Source organism: Barbatula barbatula (genome assembly GCF_947034865.1).
Source record: "Barbatula barbatula genome assembly, chromosome: 1".
NCBI classification, from domain to species: Eukaryota; Metazoa; Chordata; class Actinopteri; order Cypriniformes; family Nemacheilidae; genus Barbatula; species Barbatula barbatula.
In genome coordinates, this window is record NC_136766.1 from 9,903,871 (window position 1) to 9,925,263 (window position 21,393).

The 21,393-nt window shown below is 37.9% G+C and overlaps 1 protein-coding gene across 1 annotated transcript in view; it reads right to left on the reverse strand.

The window, feature by feature from the left end:
• Positions 1–11,951: 11,951 nt before the first annotated feature.
• The window catches only part of arap2 (ArfGAP with RhoGAP domain, ankyrin repeat and PH domain 2), a 67,423-nt gene continuing 57,981 nt past the window's right edge, over positions 11,952–21,393 (reverse strand). The window contains exons 28-33 of the mRNA XM_079469076.1: positions 19,208–19,344; positions 17,912–17,994; positions 16,595–16,630; positions 16,280–16,343; positions 13,540–13,653; positions 11,952–13,277 (exon numbers count right to left, since the gene is read on the reverse strand). Coding sequence (XP_079325202.1) covers positions 12,948–13,277; positions 13,540–13,653; positions 16,280–16,343; positions 16,595–16,630; positions 17,912–17,994; positions 19,208–19,344 — 764 coding nt within the window. The 3' untranslated portion in view covers positions 11,952–12,947. The remainder of the gene's footprint in view (positions 13,278–13,539; positions 13,654–16,279; positions 16,344–16,594; positions 16,631–17,911; positions 17,995–19,207; positions 19,345–21,393) is intronic.

Sequence of the window (21,393 nt, forward strand, 5' to 3'; positions counted from 1 at the left end):
CAATGAATTATAAAACACAATCACAATCATCTCACGACAGCCAACACAGCTGTCAGAAACCTCAAGATACGAACACGACAAATCCCGTCCTGGATGTTTACTGTTGAGTGATAAGCTTGGATTGGATTGCACATATTTTTTTCAATCTCTCATTTCACTGAACCCGCTTGCCATTTTCCCTTTCTTCATACGCTTCCACCCAGAGCTGTTTATAAAATATATTTATATGTATATACAATATATTCCTGCATGTACTCAACAACACATGTTAGTGCTGCACTGTTCTCGGCCTTTCTGGTAGCAAGCAAACAAGTTAACAGCTAAGGTTTGTACATTTGGAACTTTTTGCCTCACATTTTGGCATTTTAGCATGTCAGTTTTGCCCATTATAAGTTAGAGACAGTTACACGAGCAGATATATTTATACGACCAATTTCTGTATAATTGTAACATTTGTACAGTAAATGATTATATATGACTAAATGAAAAATGATATTTTATGAATAGAGACTGATGTTATTGAAAATACAATGGAACTCCAACGTCAAACACATGTTTAGATTGTGAAGGAACGACTTTTATAGTGACAACTGACAAATATACCTTACATGAGTCATGGTGTGACAGCAAAAACAATAAAATAACTTACAATGAAGTTAAATCTCTCTCATGATATTTTATATTATAAATATAAACATTCATCATATAAAATTTGTATTGTTAACAGTTTGTTTTCTACATTTGTGCCGTGTCAAACCACAGTATATTTGTCAACCACCTGTTTGCATACAGATGAAAAATATTTTGGCTATCCTCTACTACAGTATGTGCCCAATGTTGGGCTATGGATGGACTATACAGGCATCCTCATACAAAGAAACAAAACGCTTGAAAATAGTTCATACACAGCCCTGAAGCCTAAAAACACATGAAATATTTACTCATTTAATCGGCTGTCAACATTGTCATTCCTTTAAAGCATGACATTTGCTTGCAGTTTCCACTCATGCTTTCTCACGCACATTTTCTTTGAAATGAATTATTGATTTTAGTTTTGAGTTGGTCTTCCTCTTTTTGTTTTCATATTGAATATGAATATATATATATCACTTCTCACTCTCAAAGCTCCCTTTTTTAAAGAGGGCCGATCTATGAGTGTGTGCACGATCGTCCCTCTGGCCTCAAAATGCAACATCAGCATCTAGCCATTGATTTAGTTTCATCTTATTGAGTTTCTCTTTTCCTCTCTCTTATTGTCTCTCTACTCTCTCTGTCATCGCTTAGTCCCAGTCCATCCCGTTCAGCAAGGCAAATCCATTATAAATGCAAGTGATTGATCAACTTGACTTTATTGTTTTCAGAAATTCCGATTCATTCTTCTGAGACGGGATACATAAGAAATCAAACCCTAATTACAAGTGCTTTTTCATCAATAAAAAGGGAGAGAACAGAGAAAAATAAGGTCGTTTTAGTGATGCTTTGTCATTAAGTGACATCACTACATGCATTTGAGGGAATAATTATATCAATATAATGTCTTTATTATTATAAGATAACGTAGGTCTCTCTAAATAGAGACAAGGAAACACTACCGTGCAGTCTCTGCATAAAGACATCTATACACACACACTCTGCACATTGCTCAGTGCTGCTGAATTATCTGTGTTCCACAGGAAGATCCTAATATCTTCATCCACATCAATTCATTCATCTGCGAAAAGAGGAAGCAACAGCCACCCTGTTCTTCCCTGGCTTGTTTATACTGAACCTTCGAGGGAGAACTGAAATGCTCTGCACAGACGATCTCCTGCTATTGAGATTTGATTCGGAGTTTGTTTCCTGCCTGTCTGTTCAGTTTCCTCAGCATTTCTACAAGCTCATTGTGTCAAGGTTTCTTTAGGTTCATATATGAACCTAATAAGGTTAACTCATTTAAACTATAGTATACAATAGGCAGATGAGGCCAAGATTGACATATTTACCTCTTTAGTCATCAGAATGACATGTTTATGATATTACATGACTTGTAATATAAATTCAGGTGAGACATTATTTCAAGATGTGTTTACCTGTAAGTATTTTTGGTAGCTTTCAATGCATCACCTTATCGCTGTAAATAAATACATATGAAGCAATTCATCAAATCAACCATATTGTTGTAAATGTTGTTGTCATTTGACGCATTCGTGAGGGGAGTTGAAATCGTGTGTGGACTTGGAATACAATCATATGGTGTAATATCATGCATTAGGTTTGCTCTGTGTTCTAATTTTATAGTTATAAAATGATATGTTTTTTGTAGGCTAAACTGTTTTTTTCTGTTTACTTCAATAAAGCTGTTGTTTTGCATAAGCTCAAATAGGTACTCATAGTTATCACTTCCTTTACACTTTAGTTTTTATTTTCTTTCTTTGAGGATTGTAATTCCTTATGCATCGCCACTGTACTTACCACTGTAGTGAAAATCTTCAATCATATGTCAATCGTACCAGATTCTCTTCCAGTTTTTACCTGTAAGAGCTGTGAGGTACTTGCTTCAGGCTGAAGGGCTTGCTTGCCCAAATGCTCCAATTTCAGCACCATGGACACTTTCCATGCAAACGTGCTCACTATCATTCAATTACTCTGTCTCTGTGCTGCTGGAGGCGTTCTTTAAAATGGCTTAACACAGCTTATTTCATCACGTTTCTTTTAGCTGTTGCGTGCACAACCGGCAAGTGTCAGCCCAACATGACACTCGCTTTGGGAATTCTTTATTTTTATTTAAATTGTTTTGTAAACTATCAATAATAAACATGTCAATAAAACAGCATTGGTTCTTATTTTGCTATGTCAATATGCGGATTCATTTACCGATTCTTCAACATCACACACTAAATGCTAACACATTGATATTTTATCATTGCAAATGGCTTTTCAAGTGCTTGTTTGAGATTCAGCTGATATATCAAGGCAGTGAAGTGCACTCATTATTTTACATTTGGCGCACCAAAAACCTTTGTGCGGTGCATTGAGAAACACAGCTACACTGGACCTTTTCCCTCACCTTATTTATTTAGAAACAAAAGGCTTGCTCGCAGTCAAACGGCATCCCAAATGTAACTTTATTGGCCTCAAATCCTCTTTGAAATTGCAATTAGCCTTTGGGTTGTCTGGGTAGAACAATGCTTTATATTTGATGTTCTGGGAGGCTAACAAACTTAATGGACTTTAAAATTGGCAGAGCACACAGAATCACCCATTAATGGGGTACCTCGCTTTTCAAGCCCACTTTTTTTTAACATAAAGGTCAACCTGAAATGTCAACAGAACATTGTAAATGATTTACTTTCTAATATTGTTCACAAACAGACAAACACAAAGCCACGTGTTGTCGCTGGGAAGATGGAAAACACAGGTGGGAACGGTCTAACTCTGAAAACACTCGCCCAGGAGGAATCAATTCAGGTAAAGCATTATCGCATAGTTTCCATTCAAAAACTTCGCTTTTCAGTAGTTTACAGTGGCTCTTTTTCAATACAATATATAGAGATTTATGTGTGTATTTATAAACACACACACACGGATGGTATTTCTGCATCACAGAGGCCGAATATAAAATAAATGTTGCCTGGCTTTCAAAAAGAAACCATTTCTCCCTCAAGAACACACACCCACACATACACATCACAGTTAGGCTATAAGAAAAGTTTACCCGCACAAGCAGAAGAACTGAAGAAAATGTTGACAGATAGTGATGGTAGCTGCATAGAGAAAACTCGTGCCAAGCCCAAAACCCAACCACAATAAACGGAGGAATGGAATTCTCTGGAAGAAACAAAGAACAGAGGGAAGCTGGGGCAGTGACGGCTAGAAGAGCCCCTCGGGCAAACACACAGTTTCCGCCACTTTTCATTTGCTCATCTAATTGTTCAAAAACTGCCCTCATCTTCCAAAATCTCCCGTGAAAGACCTTCCAATCACACCAGGCCAACAGCCTAGCGTCCGCTGGCAAATTCGGTCTGACTGTTACTGGGACCAAATTGATCGCAGCAAGGAAGCCACTAAAAAGTCCCCATTAAGGGTAGGAGAGTGTTTATAGAGAGACTCGTTCAATAATCACTGTATGCTTGGCTCAGAGGCCGGGTCTGCATCTCCCCCTCTTTATTTGCTGGAACATGTATGAAAAGGGTCCAGATGTTTCACATGCAAATGTTCTATTATTCTATGTGAACAAAACGTTTCTTATTAAGCCTTCCACTGCCGCTATTTTTTAGAGGTGCTATTGAAAATGTGTTGACAGTAAAAAAGGCTTAGAGGGAGAGAGAGAGAGAGAGAGAGAGAGAGGGAGAGAGTGATAGGGAGGGTGGGAGAGTAGTTTGTGTTGTTAAAGGGAAATGTTTAAGTGGCAGCTGTGAACACATGTCAAAAGAAATTTGGGTCAGTCTCTCTTTAGCTCAAAGAGATATCATTTCAGTCTCTATCACTTTCACACTCTCAAACACACACTGTAACTTTCCCTAAGGCATGTTTTAAAATAAATTACCTTGACCAGCGTATGAACATTCCGTTTGTGCTTCAACTAATAAAATGTGCAGAATATAATGCAATACTACACAGACGTGTTGTAATACTATTTTCCCGAAATATCTGAGATGGATGTGACTTGTACTTATTTTCTCCTTTTCGTACTTCTAACAAGCAGTATACTTATCATTTATTACCATAAAAACAAAGAATATGCAACAAAAATAACAAATTTGGTGGTTAAATGTATAGTTCACCCAAAAATACAAGTTCTGTCATCATTTACTCACCTACGAGTTGTTCCAAATCTGAAAATTACTTTATTTATTATTCTGTTGAACACAAACAAAGAGATTTTGAAGAATGTAGGACAGTTCTGGGGCACTTTTGACTACCATTGAAATTGTTCCAACTATGGTAGTAAATGGGGTCCAAGAACTGTTCGGTTACAATCATTCTTCCAAATATCTTTCTCTGTGTTCAACCAAACAAAGACATTTACACAGGTTGGGAACAACTAGAGAGTAAATAATTCATGACAGAATTTCCATTTTTGGGTGAATTTATTAAACTATAATGGCAATTAAATTTGAGCACGCAATCTTCTTCAGAATATTTCATAGAATGCCTCTGCGCCTCAGTTTGAATTGCTTAGCCCTGGTTTAGTCGTTCCTGGCACACGCTTAAAATGGCTGACATAAACATACACATGACAAGAAAGAGAGATGTGTTTTAAAGTATGTAAACAGCCTGTGGCAAATGAGTTAAGATGGCGCACACTCAAAGAGATCAGAGAATATATACAATATCCTTAAAAAGACACCACAGTTTGTCATAGGATCTGACATGTAGGTCTTTGAGAGAGATTGCATGTTAAAGGACAAAAGGACAAAAGCACATGCAGCCCTGGGTGTAGACCTACATCACTTTCTCAGTCCCAGCTGTGTGAACATATCCATGCAGATGGCATCGCACAGATTTTCAATCTGCTTTAATGTGCATTGCATTGTTAATAGAGTGATGTTTGAGTGAGCACAGATCTGTCAATGCGCGCTAGATTTTTGCATGTCATCATCAATAATTTATATAGGTCTACCTGCTTTTTTATTCATCTGTCTTCTTTCTCTTTATGGTTACTTATCTGTTTCATCCCTACAAATGTTAGCACACATCTCTCTCCATCAATCTCCGCTTCTCTATAATGCAGAATTAGGAAGCTAAAAGCAGTCTGTCTGTGGGGTTCTGTGGAGTGATGCTTTAGAGTAAATACAAGTCAATACTTCAGTACTAACTCAATTTCCTGCTAGCGTGAGGCTACATAGACTGTTCCACTGAATTAAGAGAGTCGGACGGGATGTGCAATTGTAGCTAACGTCCTGTAATTGAAGGGAATATGGAGACCACGTCTGTTTACTTGAGCATGTAGCAAAAGATGCTAGGTTGCGAATGGAGACGATAGACTGTGACTGGCATTGCATTGAGACTATTAGCTTTAGATGCTTCGGTTGATTCAATCAAGCATGTGATTCACTCTTGAAAAACAGGGGAAAAAACAGGGGAAAATAAAGAACGAACCGAGGCTTGTATGCGACGTAGCATCGTGCTTAACATTTTAAAAGTTATTGTTCACTTTCTGCTATTCTGTTCAATATTTTAAACCTGTAACCTTCGAACATTTCTCTCTTCCTCTCGCATTGTCTCGCCCTTTCTTACTCTATGGCACATACAAAAGACAGCAATTTGTGAGCTCAGAGTTCCTCCGCACACAAGTACGTACTAATCTCAGTAATTAATCCTCATTTACTTAATTTCACGGCCGAGCCGGTCACCTCTGCTTTCTACATTCTCTCTCTCTCTCTCTAACTTAATCTATCATTGTAATCATATGCGCTTTCCCACCAAGAATAACTTGTTTTCTGCATCGTGCATATGTACGTGCATGTGAGTGTGTGAGCGTCTCAATCCACTCCCTGGTTCTATCGTAAACCGTTTTACTTGTTAGAGAACTAGGAGGAGATATAATGAAAAACAACCAAAGTGCGTGGGATTGTAAGTAACAGCGATTCTACACGCAGCGACATGTGCCATCCTCATTCATCAAACAATCAGAAACAACACGGCAGGACAAAGCCTGGTTGATTGCTCTTTGTGGCGCCGGTCGTCCGCGTCGTTTTTCAGCCCCAGACTTAAAGCTGATGTGACAAATTATGGAGGCAGTCTCACAGTAGGTTTCATTCTCAAACACATCCAGGTATGAGAAATGGTCCCACCACATCTCTTTCACGTGTGGATATCTGTTTGGTTCAGCTTTTCCAGTTTCATTTCTTTAAAGTATTTACTGTCGGAGGATTTGAGAGCTATGGAGTGCTCTGGATTAACATGGGTAGCCATGTGTAAACGCAATCCTTCATTAAGATAAATCCAGTCCAGTGTCTGTTGAATTTGAACACAATCATTCAACACCAATGTGTAAGACTGACAGCATGACAAGACATAACATTTTTTTACTTAAGATTCTAATTCTTAATACTAATATTACTGTTGTATTGCTTATAGGTTGTTTATCTGTTATTTTGACCAATTTCTCCAGTTTATATTTCCTGCAAATAAATGCAAATATAATTTTTCTTTAAAACATGAGATGAATATATTTGTAGTTTCATAGACTGATCATTTTACCTAAACACATAGCTATGGTAAATTAACATAAACTGCTAATTGTTTTGATTTGGTCTCTCATTGATTTCCTCTTTTGATTTCCTCGATTTTTATATAAATATGTAATTATGTTAAAAGAATTCTTTAAAATTCATTTTTTTCTCTTTATAAAGTCTCTGCAATATCATTAGAGCTCCAGGGCCCCGCCGGTTCAAAACCCTGGATATACAATAGACAGCATGTTGAATCTTTATTATGTTGACCCTTTTTGGGTTGGTTTCCTTTGTTCATTTATTATTTAGATGCAATTCTAGTGGACATCTGTCTGTGCCGTGTTCAAGTAGGAGATGGAGAAACACAAATCAGGCTGAAGTCTAAGGAGTTTAAAGATATCACCAGACAGGCTCATAGTGAGACTGTCCCATTAATTATTCACAATCATCTAGTCTTTCAGCATCCAATCAACAGCCACAATGAGAATTTATCCATCATCCCGCTCCTCAAGATTGGAAACAAATGCAGAAAAATAAGCAGGGACACCACTCCTGTCCTAGTTTGTCTATGACCTGAATCGCCTGCATTGTATAAACACTAGTAGATAAAGCTAATTAAGACTGGAGAGAAAGTCTTATTAGCCCCAAAACTGCTTTCCAAATAGCAGATCTGTGACTATAACAGGGAAGGTTACTGAAAGTCAACAAAGACTCAGCGGGATATCTCAGAAAATACTTCTTACTTTATTTTTTTCTCATAAAATAATGATTCCAATTTAATAGTTGACTCCCCAAAGAGTGTGACTGAAGGGCAGTCAAGTTCCCAGTAAGATCAACTTTTGGAAGAGGATTTAATTTGAACAAGGTTTAAGGGTTTGGTCACTGTGCCCTGTGATCAATTTGATCTTAAAAATAGCAATGTTTTTGAGTGCCTTTCCATCATGACCGGAAAAAAATCTTAGCCTTTAGAAGAGCTCGACGGTGTGCGAGCGAGACCGAGTGAGCGGGTAAAGAGATGATAAATGCCCTGACAAATTAGGTTAAAGTATTAGTCTGCCTTGCGATGGGTGTACCACTGGCAGCATAAAATTGACAGAATGAATGCAGCCAGAGTTTGTTATCTAAATGCAAGCACAGGGCATCAGTGATGCAGTCAGTGACAAATCGATGTCAGCGGCTACCATAATAAAATCATTTACTGTTGCCGTAGTTACCCAGCGCTCAGTCATGCATGCCACAATGACACTAATGACTGAACGATCAAAGCAAAGTTAAAGTGGGAGATATTGTATATGCATTCGGAGACGCGTTTATTTAGTGTTTACATATAAAATCCCAAAGGTCTGAGACAACTAGTTGAAATGCTTTTATAATTTATTGAAATGTTTCAGCAATCTAAAGAATGTGACATAAAGGTCAAGTGAAATTTAGTGCATCTTTCGAAGCACTACGGTGGCTGACACAGAACTAAGATTTCATATTCGCTTCTTTGCCGAAGGAACCAACGTATTTATGAAATGCACTCTGTAGAGCAGTTGGTGCGTTTAGATCTTCTGTAGAAACAACAACAGAGTGAATTCAATGCAAGGGGACCTGTGGTGCATGTAGATAGAAATAGATTATTCTAAGGTGATAAAAACGTCTCGATTACGTATGTAACCTCGGTTCCCTGATGGAGGGAACGAGACGTTGTGTCGAGATGACAGAATTAGGTTTGACTTTAAAACCTATCATCTCTGATTCTACTTTGAAAAGGCCAATGAACTTGGCGAATGGGACGGCACGCCAGACTCCACACCGTACATACGGGAATAAAAAGGGACTAATAAAACTTGGGAGGCACCCTTGTTCGCTTCATCGTGACCTTTATACACCTCTGAAGACATAGTTATGTTTATTATATTGCATTTCTGTCAATAGAGCCTCCAAAAAATTACACACTGGACCCTACGTGAAATTACGTGAATTTGATTAGTAAAACCGATGATTTGAGAATGTTCCAAAAAGCATATAGCACGCTTCACTGGAAGCCAGTAAATCTGACCTTGATAATAGAGTCAATGTCAATAATTCACTCATTTATTTAGTGTGTTCTAATTTTTATTTGTACGTCACACATGTTTAATTTACAGTAAATTTACTTTTTAATCACAGATTTTCAATGCAGTGCCAAACTTTTTGACCCCATCGCACAGAGTGTTTATACATCAATTGTATTCTATAATACTTCCCTGATTATCCCTCTTTGCTTTGATTGTTCTTTCTCTCCCATCTTTCCTCACTTACACTCCACGTTGAAGGAATCCTGGTTTTACGAACATGTTCACTTGTGTGGGTGCTGATATGATCTCCCATCAGTCCGACATTGTCTATCAGTTGCTAATTATCCACTATTGTTCTTCTGTGGCCAATCAGAAATCTTGCTGTCTGACGAGAGTTGTTTTATTTACATCAGATAAGAGACAGAGAAGGGATGGATTGTGGCGATGCACATTATGATACCGAATCTGTGGACTTGTGCCAAGGGAACAACTGGCGCAGTATCATTAGGGTTATTAATTTTGATAAGATAAGCCTTGTAATGATTCATAACCCCCTAAATCTCATTTCATCCGTGAATAATTTTGAGAGAATACCAGTTTATTATCTGTTAGCGGTACACATATGTTCACTGCCTTTCATTATGCTCGGGCTCTGTTGATTAGATGCACCGTATAACGTAACAATGGGTATTTAACCTCTGACCCCAGCGGAAGGCGCTGGAGAACACAGGAGGTGAATTTACTGAAGTGTGAATAATACAGGAAATTGCCGCAACAGTTTGTAATCGAAGTGCACAAACAAACAAGATGTGATGAATGCAATTTAGCCTCATTTTTAGATAAGATTGCAGTCTTTTATACGCATACATGTTGTCTACAGATTTCTCTTGGTTTTTCCATCATCATGGTAATTTCATCCCATCGCCACTCGGCAATATGACTGTGTGTCCAATTGGAGCGGCCAAAATCCAGTTTAGGATGAAGATCGGTGTCTGTGTTTATGCTGTGGGCACAATCGTCTCCGTTTGGAAGTGAAAGTCCACTTTCAGGTGACCAAACACACGCACAAGGGTTTATTTCACAATATTTGGGAGGACATACTGTACACTTTCACTGTTTTCAGATCAGGCCGTAAATGAAAATACTTTTAGCATTTACTGACCCACTTTGTGTAACACAAAAGAAGATGAGACAGGAAAAACTTAATAGCACCCGTTGACTTCCATGGTATGGAAACAAAACCATGGAAACATTTCTCAAAATATCCTCTTCTGTATTCCACATAAGAGTTTTACACTGGTTTTTTACGACATAAGGATGATAAAAATATGAAAGACTAAATTTTTTTAGGTGTTTATCCCCTAACCCACTGTACAAACAAGCACAGCACACCTTTTAGAACAACCTCAAATAACAACAAAATAAACTGCAAATAACATTACAATTTGCCACTCTTCCTAATCTAACCACTTATTTATCCCATAAAGCTCTTAAATCCATAACTTTAATAGTCTGACATTAATTGTCCCGTAAGAGACGCTTGGTTCCTGTGGTGTGCTTAAGTATACTGTCCCACCTTTCCTATTTGTTGCGTAAATTAATCTTTAACTTGCTTTATTGACTGTTCTAATCTCTCCGGACTGCTCAATGTTTACTGACTAATAGCATGGAGGGAAGGTTATGCATTAGTGATGAAATCTGAAAGCTTGGCGGTTGAGGGTCTTCGACGGCGCTTACTTTCCGGTCTTAAATAATAGTGAATAGGCTTTGTACTGATAAAACAAAAGCCCCGGAGAAATAACAGCCAAGGGTGACACACTACATCTTTTATGAGCAAATGTTTGTGTCATATTAGCTTAATCTCCTTTTAAATGGGTTTTTGGGAGGTTATTTCAGAAGCTTTGCCTGACGTGACTGCGGTGGCACAGCCAGTCCTGGGATGTTGGGTGTAAAGTTTGTTCAGGAGCATAAAGGTAAACATTAGCTAATGAAAATAAAGTAAAAATTACTTTAGATTGTATTTTGTTTGTAATAATAATGTACATATTAACTTATAATAATTTAATTGTTATTAGTAGTAGTAGTAGTATAGTATTGTTGTTGTAACTTTTTAATAAGCTTTCTTTGTTCTATTTTTTATTTTTCATTATTTTTATGATGCCTTTTAGGTGTTTTAGCTTCAGTTTTATTAATTTCAAGTGAATAATGTTAGTGCCTCAAACTTATTTCAGTTTACTTTGGTCAAGTTTTGTCATTTGGTTTACATTTTTCAAATACTTTTTAGACTTGTATTTGTGTTCATTGAAAGCTAATCTAATGTTTTAATCGTTTTAGTTACTGATAATAACCCTGAAATAAACAAAGCCAAAACATTCTAAACTAAAAAACCTTTTTCTAAAAACAGTGGGTAACAGCAGATGCAATCCTCGCAAATTCATTCATACAAACCTGGATTTCACCATTACACGGAGACCTTCCTTTGTGTGTCAATGTCACGCATAATGTTTTCAATTATTCGAGGCCCTTAACTTCCCACACTCTGCCATATGGTGACCTTCAAATGAGAGAAAAGCAACAGCACGAGCGGAACTGTAACGCAAAGCTGGAAGCGCGTTAAAGACAGGCGAGAACAAACCCACATACGCTGAGTGACAGGAGCACAGAAGCGACGTGTTTCAATCAAAACCATAACATGTGGCGGTGCTCAAGGTGTCAACATCTGACAGGTGTCATTTATAAAAACTCACTAAATGAATTCAGGCATAAAAACTTTAATGAGGGAGATGACACTGGTGTGTCACAGGTGTGTGACTGATCACAGGCAGTAAATCACATCAAACACAGACAATAAAACAAACAGAAATACAATACGATGAAGAGCAGCAGCATATTTTTATGACAAGACATGAAACATTTTTACAGAATATTTCTACAAACACTGAGGAGTTAAGATCAGTTTTACACAGAAAGAAAACTAAGTTCATTACAGCCCTGATGACATTAAAAACATATACAGCAACAGAAACATTCAATTTAAACAGTTTAACAACTGACATTTAGCTTTTTAGTCCTATGCTACAGTCCTTAGCATGTTAGAAGTTCTCAAGACAGGCACAAGTGCACGATTACAATTTAAAAAATAACATGAGATGCCAGCCATAAAATGTAAACTATAAATATTTAATATTGAACTGGGCGACAATATCCAGTGTGTACGCTCTCGTACTTGGATGTATTATTTAAGAATGTTGGCGGATTGGAATAGTGGGTTATTTTTGTATCCAACTAGAAAAGGACACAAGACACAGAATGATTCATTTGGCTCACCAAAAAAAAACGCTTTCATAAAACGGAGAAGGTGGAATCAATTCTAAGGAGATCAATGTTTTCTGGTAGTGTTTTCTAAAACCTTGAGAGATTACCATGCAAAACCTACAGCAATATCTAAAGTGCACTAATACTGAATTTTAAATATGGCTTGATGTCAAAATTTCCCCCAAAATCGTTCAGAGGATCCAGTCGATCTTTACATTGTATGATCAAATTTATCCCGACCAATGTATCTTTTAACATTTACCTATTCATCTCCTTGAGTAACCAATGAGCAACTTTAAAAGTGCATAAGGTACAAATACAACATTTTTAACAACAGAGCAATTTTATGGTTTGACGTCCAATTTAAGTTCCAAAATCCTCATGTCCTCCTGATCCTCTGAGAGCCGCAGACAAGACTCTGACGTCGTGACTCTTAGTCATTTTCTTTTGGACAGCGTCCTGTTTTATTGAGGACGGTACTTAGTTCATTAATGATGTTCTGAGGCAACTGCGCTACTCTGCTGGATGCCACAGCTTTCCTCTGAGATAGCTGGGTAAGAGCGCTGGGGTCCTGTTGAGGCGACGCTCCTTGCTTAGATTTCAGTGTGTCATCACTTACCATTTCCATCCTGGACTCAAACTGAGCATCCTCAGTGCCATCCAATTGATGTGTCGAGTCTGGTAGGTTGCTCATATTGGTGATCATTTTCTTTTGTGTAGTTGGAATTTCTATACTTGTACTAAGGACTGACTTCCCTTTAACCTACGATACGGTAGAAAGTGAATGATCGAGTTAAACGTTGTTGTGTTACATCTGCATTATGTTAATGCTTAACTCCAGGAGCTGTTTTGTGGACAAGCAGACAGGGATATGGTTTAAGTGTCAACTAAGATCGAGATCAATGTTGATAATGGCCAAACCTGCTGTCCTTTGGAAGTGTTCATTCGAGAAATTTATGTAGCAATGCTTAATGAAAGATCTGTTTTCAACATTCATGCGAGTGTAAATCGTGTTTAATTCTGACCTCTCTGTTGTGTTTGGTCTGAGCAGTGTTGTACGTGGATGTTCTTCCCCTGCTCAGGTTGTAAGGTAATGATGCACTCTGCTTCAGGTCTTTAGGCCATAAGTCGCCTCCATGCTGCAAAAACAAATGCTCTTCAATTATAAAGAAACTGTACCATATTTCACGATTCCTTCATGACTTTTCCAATCAATACTGGGTAATGATTTATAAAAATACGTTTTGATGTTTTATTTACAAAGAGAAATTACAAGCCAATTAAATTTTGGCGAGCCGAGCATAACTAGAAACTTTAGACTTGTTGTTTCCTAGAAGAAATATCAGCACTCGAGACCGTAAAAGAACAGTGTTGTAGATAAGATTAGGTTTTAGCTTTGGCTCCGTGTAAATTAAATGCTCCATCAGAGACACCTAAAGCATCTAGATTCCTGTTGGCTCTGCACAAGAATCAATGTGTATTTGCTGAAAGAAAGAAAAGACTGATCACACTTTCAATTGAGGAATATCAATACAGTGCTCCTTTGTGATTAAATGTGAACCTGTTTGTGAAATCCAGACTGAAGTCACATAATCAAATTATGATATTAGTAGCATCGAAGTAGTCATGGCCATATAAATAGGTTCATGTGTATTTATGTAGGTGATGTGTTATTTCATTCATTTTATAAAAAATACTTGAAGGGACAGTTCACCCAAAATTGTCAGTCGTCATTTACTCACTCTCAGGTTGTTCCAAATCTGTATAACTTTCTTTGTTCAGATATTTAGAAGAATGCTTGAAAGCAAACCGTTCTTGGCCTCCATTGACTACCATAGAAGGAAAAATGACTAATGGTAGTCAAAAGTACTCCAGAATTGTTTGCTTTCCTACATTCTTCAAAATATATTCTTTTGTGTTCAAAGAACAATTACATTTATAAAGCATTTTTCATTCTATAGTCGTCAACGGTGGCCAAGAACGGTTTGGTTTCAAGCATTCTTCCAAAAACGATATCTTTCTTTGTGTTCATCCGAACAAAGACGTTTATACAGATTTGGAACTATGCACTAAACTTACAGAATAAGTTGCTTTTCTAAATACTGATTTCAATGTTTGACATCACCCTACTAACAAAGATATCAATGTTATATTTTTACATTATGTTCTTTACATTACAGGTGGATTTATGTCCACAGACATGGTCACACATGTATCATATTTTTGCTCATTTCAAATGTCTTTTTCAGAACACTGGAAACCGCAGCTTTAAACCCGAGAAACAGATGCCTCATTTTTAAGTCTCAGGCAACCAAAAGACTCCTATAGATTCTCTTACACTAACTTGCTGACCTTAATGATGCCTGAACAAATGTGCTAGAACATTCTGAACCCATTCTTGAGCGGTGCGCTCACTAAGACAGCTCATACTTTCCACTGTGACTTTGTGGCCTTTGAGTTGTTCCGCACGTCTCCATCCTCATTTTGCAACAGAAGGTCTAATCTGCCTGTCCCTTTACCTACCCCGCAATCCTCTCCAGTTTCTATGGAAACCATGCCAAGCAGAATGTCGGGTGAAATGGAAGCGGTAAGAGGTTAGAAGAGTCTCAGTATCAATTAATCTACCTGTGCGGACTTCAGAACGACTTTCAGAGCATGTAATAATGATACACAACAATATGTGTAATGAATTATGGGACACGCCCACCTCTGTCCTTCTTTTACTCCACTGCTCGCAAGACAAAGAAACCCTTTTCCACCCCGTTCCTCCCAGAAGAGAGGGAAAATTATAAACTACAGTTCTTTGTTTTTCAGCCTCCTATCAGTTAAAAGGCACAAAAGCATGAATAAACCACCACAATGAAAATAGGGAACCTGTAAGAAGTAGATAAGGATGAGGCATTAGGACGAAAGAGAGGGGCAGGGAAAATCTGAGAGGGTAAGGGGATTGTAAAGAATGGCTAAATCATCTACTTCTTTTCTGCCGTCTCTTGCCTTTGGTTTCTGTTATTAATACTGAATAAGCTGAGTCAGGCCTCGAAAGAGGATGGTGCTGAAACCAGTGTTATTGTAGAGGTTCGACTGACCTTATTTCAGCTGAAAGACCTGGCGGATAATGTGATTTATACCTGTGGATGTGCATGACCTTGAAAACATTTTTAGGGCTAGCCGTGTTAGAACTTTATATGAGAAAGCAAATTGAACACTACAAATAAAGAGACGGTATCATATTGAAGTATGATGGTGTTAAATACAACGGTACATAATGGATGTCGGATTTATGCAGGGTACTCCAGAACATGTTAAAACTGTGCAACTTTTTATTAGCGATGCCTTGCATTGTTAGTTTTAGTCTGAAAAAGTAGGAAGCGGCATCAAGAGACAAAACTGTAAAGCATTTCAAAAAATAATTTAAAGAGATACTTCACCCCAAAAAAAATTATTTTCATCATTCACTCTTATATGCAGAACACAAAAGAAGATATTCTGAAGAAAGTTGGTAACCGAACAAAGGCAGTACCCATTCACTTCTAATGTACGGATACAAAACCAACACAGCCGTTGTTCGGTTACCACCATTCGTCAATATATATTCTTCCATGTTCTGCAAAAGAAAGCGAGTCATACAGGTTTGACATGACAAGAGGGTGAGTAAATGATGAGAGAATTTTCATTTTTGGGTGAGCAAACCCTTTAAATGCCCCCCTTTTTGAACCAATGTTAGCTCTGCACATTATCAACACTCAAAAAAAGCCTCACACTCACCTTCACTCTGATAATGGAGATGACCCAGTCTTGCTGAGAATCATTCCCCTTACAGCAGAAATACCTTTCCAGGAAAGACACAAACGCAGATATTCATAAAACCGAAGCACTCAAGTGTGCTATGTGACATTCAGTCATGGGCTTAAAGTACTAGGCTGAACAAAACCTTAGCAAGTTTCCACCTGAAATATTAAAAAGAGTGCATATTCATCTCCATTTCTAATTTTCAGCTCTAGCTGGGTCTTTTCTTACAAGACTGTAGTGCTGAAGTGTGTGATTGACTATGCAATTAGGAAGGGAGTTAATTGCACTTACCACTGCTGCTTTTCAGTATAAACAGTAAATCCCCAACTGTTGAGAATTAGACAGAAAAACACCAAAAATATTATTCCATTAGTTGAACAGCACTTCATTCAGGTTCCCCATATCAACATAATACTTTTTTTGTGACAGCGCCACAGTCTGACCCCTAAGGACCGCTAAAGTGCCAAGACACCATTAAATTCATCTTAACTTTCACAGCGAGCTGACAAGCATAATGGAAAGGAAGACCTTTTGCTCAGGTAGGAATTTATACAAATACATCCTCTTAAACTCCATAAAAAGTAAGGGACAGGTTCACCCAGAAATGAATAATTGATAATATCTTACGTTCCTCCAACCCTATCATGTTATTTCTTTTGTAAAATGGAAAACAGAAGAATTTTGATCACATACAGTTTAGATGGTTTGCTCAAAGTAGACTTCCAGTCATTGCAGCCTTTTCTATACAATGGAAGTGAAGAGTGACCAGTCTACACTCCACCTTTGCGTGTTTAACGCAAGTTATACAACATGTGTACGTAAATTAGGACAAAATGATCATTCAGAATGTTCAACTACCCATTCAATTTAATTTCATATATGAGGAACAGAGTCTCTTAAATTACATACTGCTTTTAGTGATAATGCCTTAAAATGTAGTTTTCCTAATGCATGTGGACAAACAATGATGGTTAATGATTGTAAACAAAGTACAGATATTTGGCATATTGAAGCCTTTCTTGCGATGCCTAAACGATCTTTTCCCACCAAAGATTTATTGGAAGGGAAAGGACATACGAATTCTATACGTACAATTATAACAACAATGAATCATCATTTGCAAAAAAAATGCTTACCATAATTTACTAAAATGCAACATTACTGAAATGAAACAAGTTCACCATTACCAATTTTCCCGGTAGGGATGAAGAAAACATCATACACTGTATTTGCTAAATTACATTTAATGAATTCTGTAATTGTGAGATATAAATCTGCTCTTAGATTGACTGTGATAGTCTTGTTTCCGAGGGAAGGGCATTTGGCACTCAGCCAAGCAAGCTATGCATATTTGGCACAGGAGATAAAAGTTAAGCTCATTTTAACATGGAGCAAGATATAATGCTGGACTAATTATAAATCCATCATAATTACACATTTATGATTATTAATATGTCTTTCAATGTGGCTACACTAATTTTGAATAATACGTTTCATAGCCCTGCTTGAAAAAATAATGGGGGTTTGGAGAAACCTGACGGAGTGTCTTTTTAAACGAGAGATTTTTACTCCGTGGTGGCGAAGCAAAAAATGCACGAGACCATTTACCTGCTTGTTGGTTTCAACTTCCTTCGTAGCCCTAAGTAACATTTCACAGATTTCAGATGTGCCTCTCTTTCAGGTTTGGTACTCTGAGGAAACAATTGCACGTGTTTTATAAATCAACACACAATGATGTGACTTTAATTCAAGTTTGCGCCAGCACAGTACACACAAGTGCATATCAATCTTATTTTACTGTAGGCAATAATGTCATTCAACTATAAAAGACATTTCCAAACCGTCAGCAGGTACTAAAACCCGGTTCACGCGTGCAGAGAAGAAGCGGAAAAGAAAGCATCACTGATTGCTTTATTTCCCCTGCTCATTCGGTTGAATCAAAGGGGGAAAAAAACAGCAATTTCCTGTTTACAGCTGTTAGGGGCCCAAGGGCATTGTGTAAACTAGCATGTGCCGACAACGCTGCGTTGTTGCCTGTAAGGGATGCGCTTCGTACGTAACGTGCTGCAAAACACGAGCAGCACAGGCACACATCAACCATCTAATCGAGGATCGTAACTTACAAAAAAACAAAGGCATCCGAATATCAATAAAATTTCTGCTTCACAGCCAATTCCCACCTTCTACACTTGATAATTAGTTGAATATTCGGCAGCAGACAGAAATTACACTAATTAAAGCGAGAACTGCCTTCATTCAGTGTCTTTGTCTCTCCTCCTCTCTCTCACACACACACACCTACATGTATCCTCACACTTTGCTCAAATATCAATTATTAACACATCCTGCACTCTTTAGAAGACTGCGTCCTAGTTCATGAAGTTTGTGCCCTAGAGGAAGCGCAGGCCAGCGTACACACTAGTGAATAAAGCGAGTATGAAGAGAGATTACAGAGAAAGAAATGAACAGACTAGAGTTGTTTAAATCGCCACGCTCATTTCAGGGGGTATGAGAAGCCCCCGCGTTACTTTAATTTAAAATGAAAATGGCCATTATGGATTTGTGCGTTTCCTTATTCCTCTCCATACTTATTGTGGCGATTTCCCCCGAGCAGGTCATTTTACATCCGCTGTGTTTTTAATTACTATTTCATCTGTAAATGCATGCAAAGAAAACAAACACGCTGGAAAATCTAAATTGGAAAACTGCCGCCGACCGCTGCAGGGCCGCTGGCGAACAGTGACATTGAACGGAGGCTCATCCTGATGGAACAGCGAGGATGAAGATATATTTCAGTATTACCAGGGGGAGATATACTTTGCAGAGTGTAAAAAATTACAATTAGAGACAATTAAGATAGAAAGAGAGAGAGAGAGAGAGAGAGAGAGAGGGAGAGAGACATACTTTTATGTCTTTGTATAACAGCAGTTTTTTGTCTTGAAGAACCAGGTATCGGTCCTGGAATTTATTCCCTGACAGCAATTTGGAGGAGCCGTCTTTGAACTTGAGTTGCTCGCCTTTAATGAAATCTTTCAGCTTATCTGTCACAAACACACAAATGTAGAGAAAAAAACACGGCACAATTAAATATATTGAGTCATAACATTAACTATTTATGAGAGAAAAACATACCGGCTATACATTCAGCAGCATCACATATACCCCCTCTGCTCCAAACTGTAGCAGGGTATCATACATTTTTAAAACCTCTAAAGTTGAATTGAAAAAGTCACTGAAAGCTGAACTTGAACACATTAACACATTTATGCATGCCGGCACATGAATGAACCTTTGGATCACGCCATTGCTTAATATATATTAATATGTTTAGTGAAGCATGTAGAGAAGACATTACGCAGGTACAAAAATAATTTTTTGGCTGCAGTTACTGATGGCTTCAATAATCGAAAAAGAGTTTAAGTGTGCTCTCTTTGAAAACTTTGCTTTTCTTTTCTATTCTGCACATTTCCATGAATCATCGAGAGGACATTGGCAGAGCTAGAAATTCAAAGAAAGAAATGCAATATAATTTATATTAAGTCTTCAGAGGTGTATAAAGACCTTACGTTTTATTACCTTAGAACAGGGGTCGGCAACCTTTGTGACCAAAAGAGCCATTTTGGGCCCTGTCCCACTGAAAAAAATTTGTCTGGAGCCGCAAAATATATGTAACCTTTAAATTACTATAACACAGGTTATACATGTAAGGAAGTAGTTACCCAGCTGCAACACTAGGTAGCAATATAGTGCGATTTGTATTGCATTTAGATGCTAGCAATTTATACATTATTGTCCCTGGCAATAAGTGGGAATGTTGCATGCGCTGCTTTAGTTAGACTTCAGCTTTTTTGTGAACTTTTGTGTTTTGTTTTGGTGGCTGTTCATCAAACGCCGCAAGAGACCACCTACTCTCCGCATACGGGCATCATGCATAAACATTAAGAGAAGCGCGCTACCCAGACAGGATTAAAACTATGCCGGCTAAAAACCTAAATGTTTGGTTTAAAGACGAAAACGTACCAACCAGAATGTTTTCACAACATTTAATTTCTAACATGCTTGCGGTGTTCGGCGCTGTCTCACATCTGTCAAAGCAGAGCAAACCGCTGCTCTCTGTATGTTTTTTTCTGTCATCATACGTACATTATTTCGTCCATTCGAAATGAAATATCTGAAAAAGAAAATACATTTTACCCAGCCAGGGTGTATGGCAGGGTAAATGTGTATGCTTTTTCAGATATTTCTTGAAGAAATCAGGACAGAAGTGCTAAAAAGTGGACAAAATAGACAGATTACATAAGGTGTAAACTGGTATGTGCCTCGTTCGTCCACTTGTGATCCGATCGACCAAAACGCATCTTAATACCAGGCATAAAGAGGGCCTTATAAAGACTGCAGGGAGGCACATGTGGCTCGAGAGCCACAGGCTGCCAACCCCTGCCTTAGAATGAGCTATTTCTAGATACATACACCGCAGGTCCAGTTACTGTACATGGAATTCACAATGTTGTTTCTACAGTAGCCCTAAACAGACAAAATGCTAAATATGTTATCTCCTTAGAACTAAGATCATGTTTTCGCTTCTTTGCCTGTGTCAGCCGTCATTGTGCCTAGAAAGGGGGGGGGGTGGATTGAGCCGTTGGTTGCAATTTGCAACCTCACTGCTAGATGCCGCTAAATTTCATACACTGGACCTTTAACAAGATTGGTCTCATTTAAAGCATCACCACTTATGTAACAAATTCACTGCCTTCATCTGCTCGGATCACCGTTTCTTTTATTACGCATGATGCGTTTATAGGTTTCCATTTGTTTGGGAGGATTTTAGACAAAGTATTGAGCTATATCTTTGTCAAATAAAGGAATGCAGGGCTTTATTGTCCTGCATATAGCCTGCACTTTGTTTTAAATTTGGTTTATTCACACATGCAAATTAAAAATTTCGGAGGTTGAGTCACACTTACATTTTTATCACCTCACAACTCATAGCAGATGTTTCACATGAAAAACAGATTTTAAAACTGAGAACCGGTCTTTAAACAAACACTGCATATATAACAGAACAACGTTCCTTTAATCTGTGTAGCCGT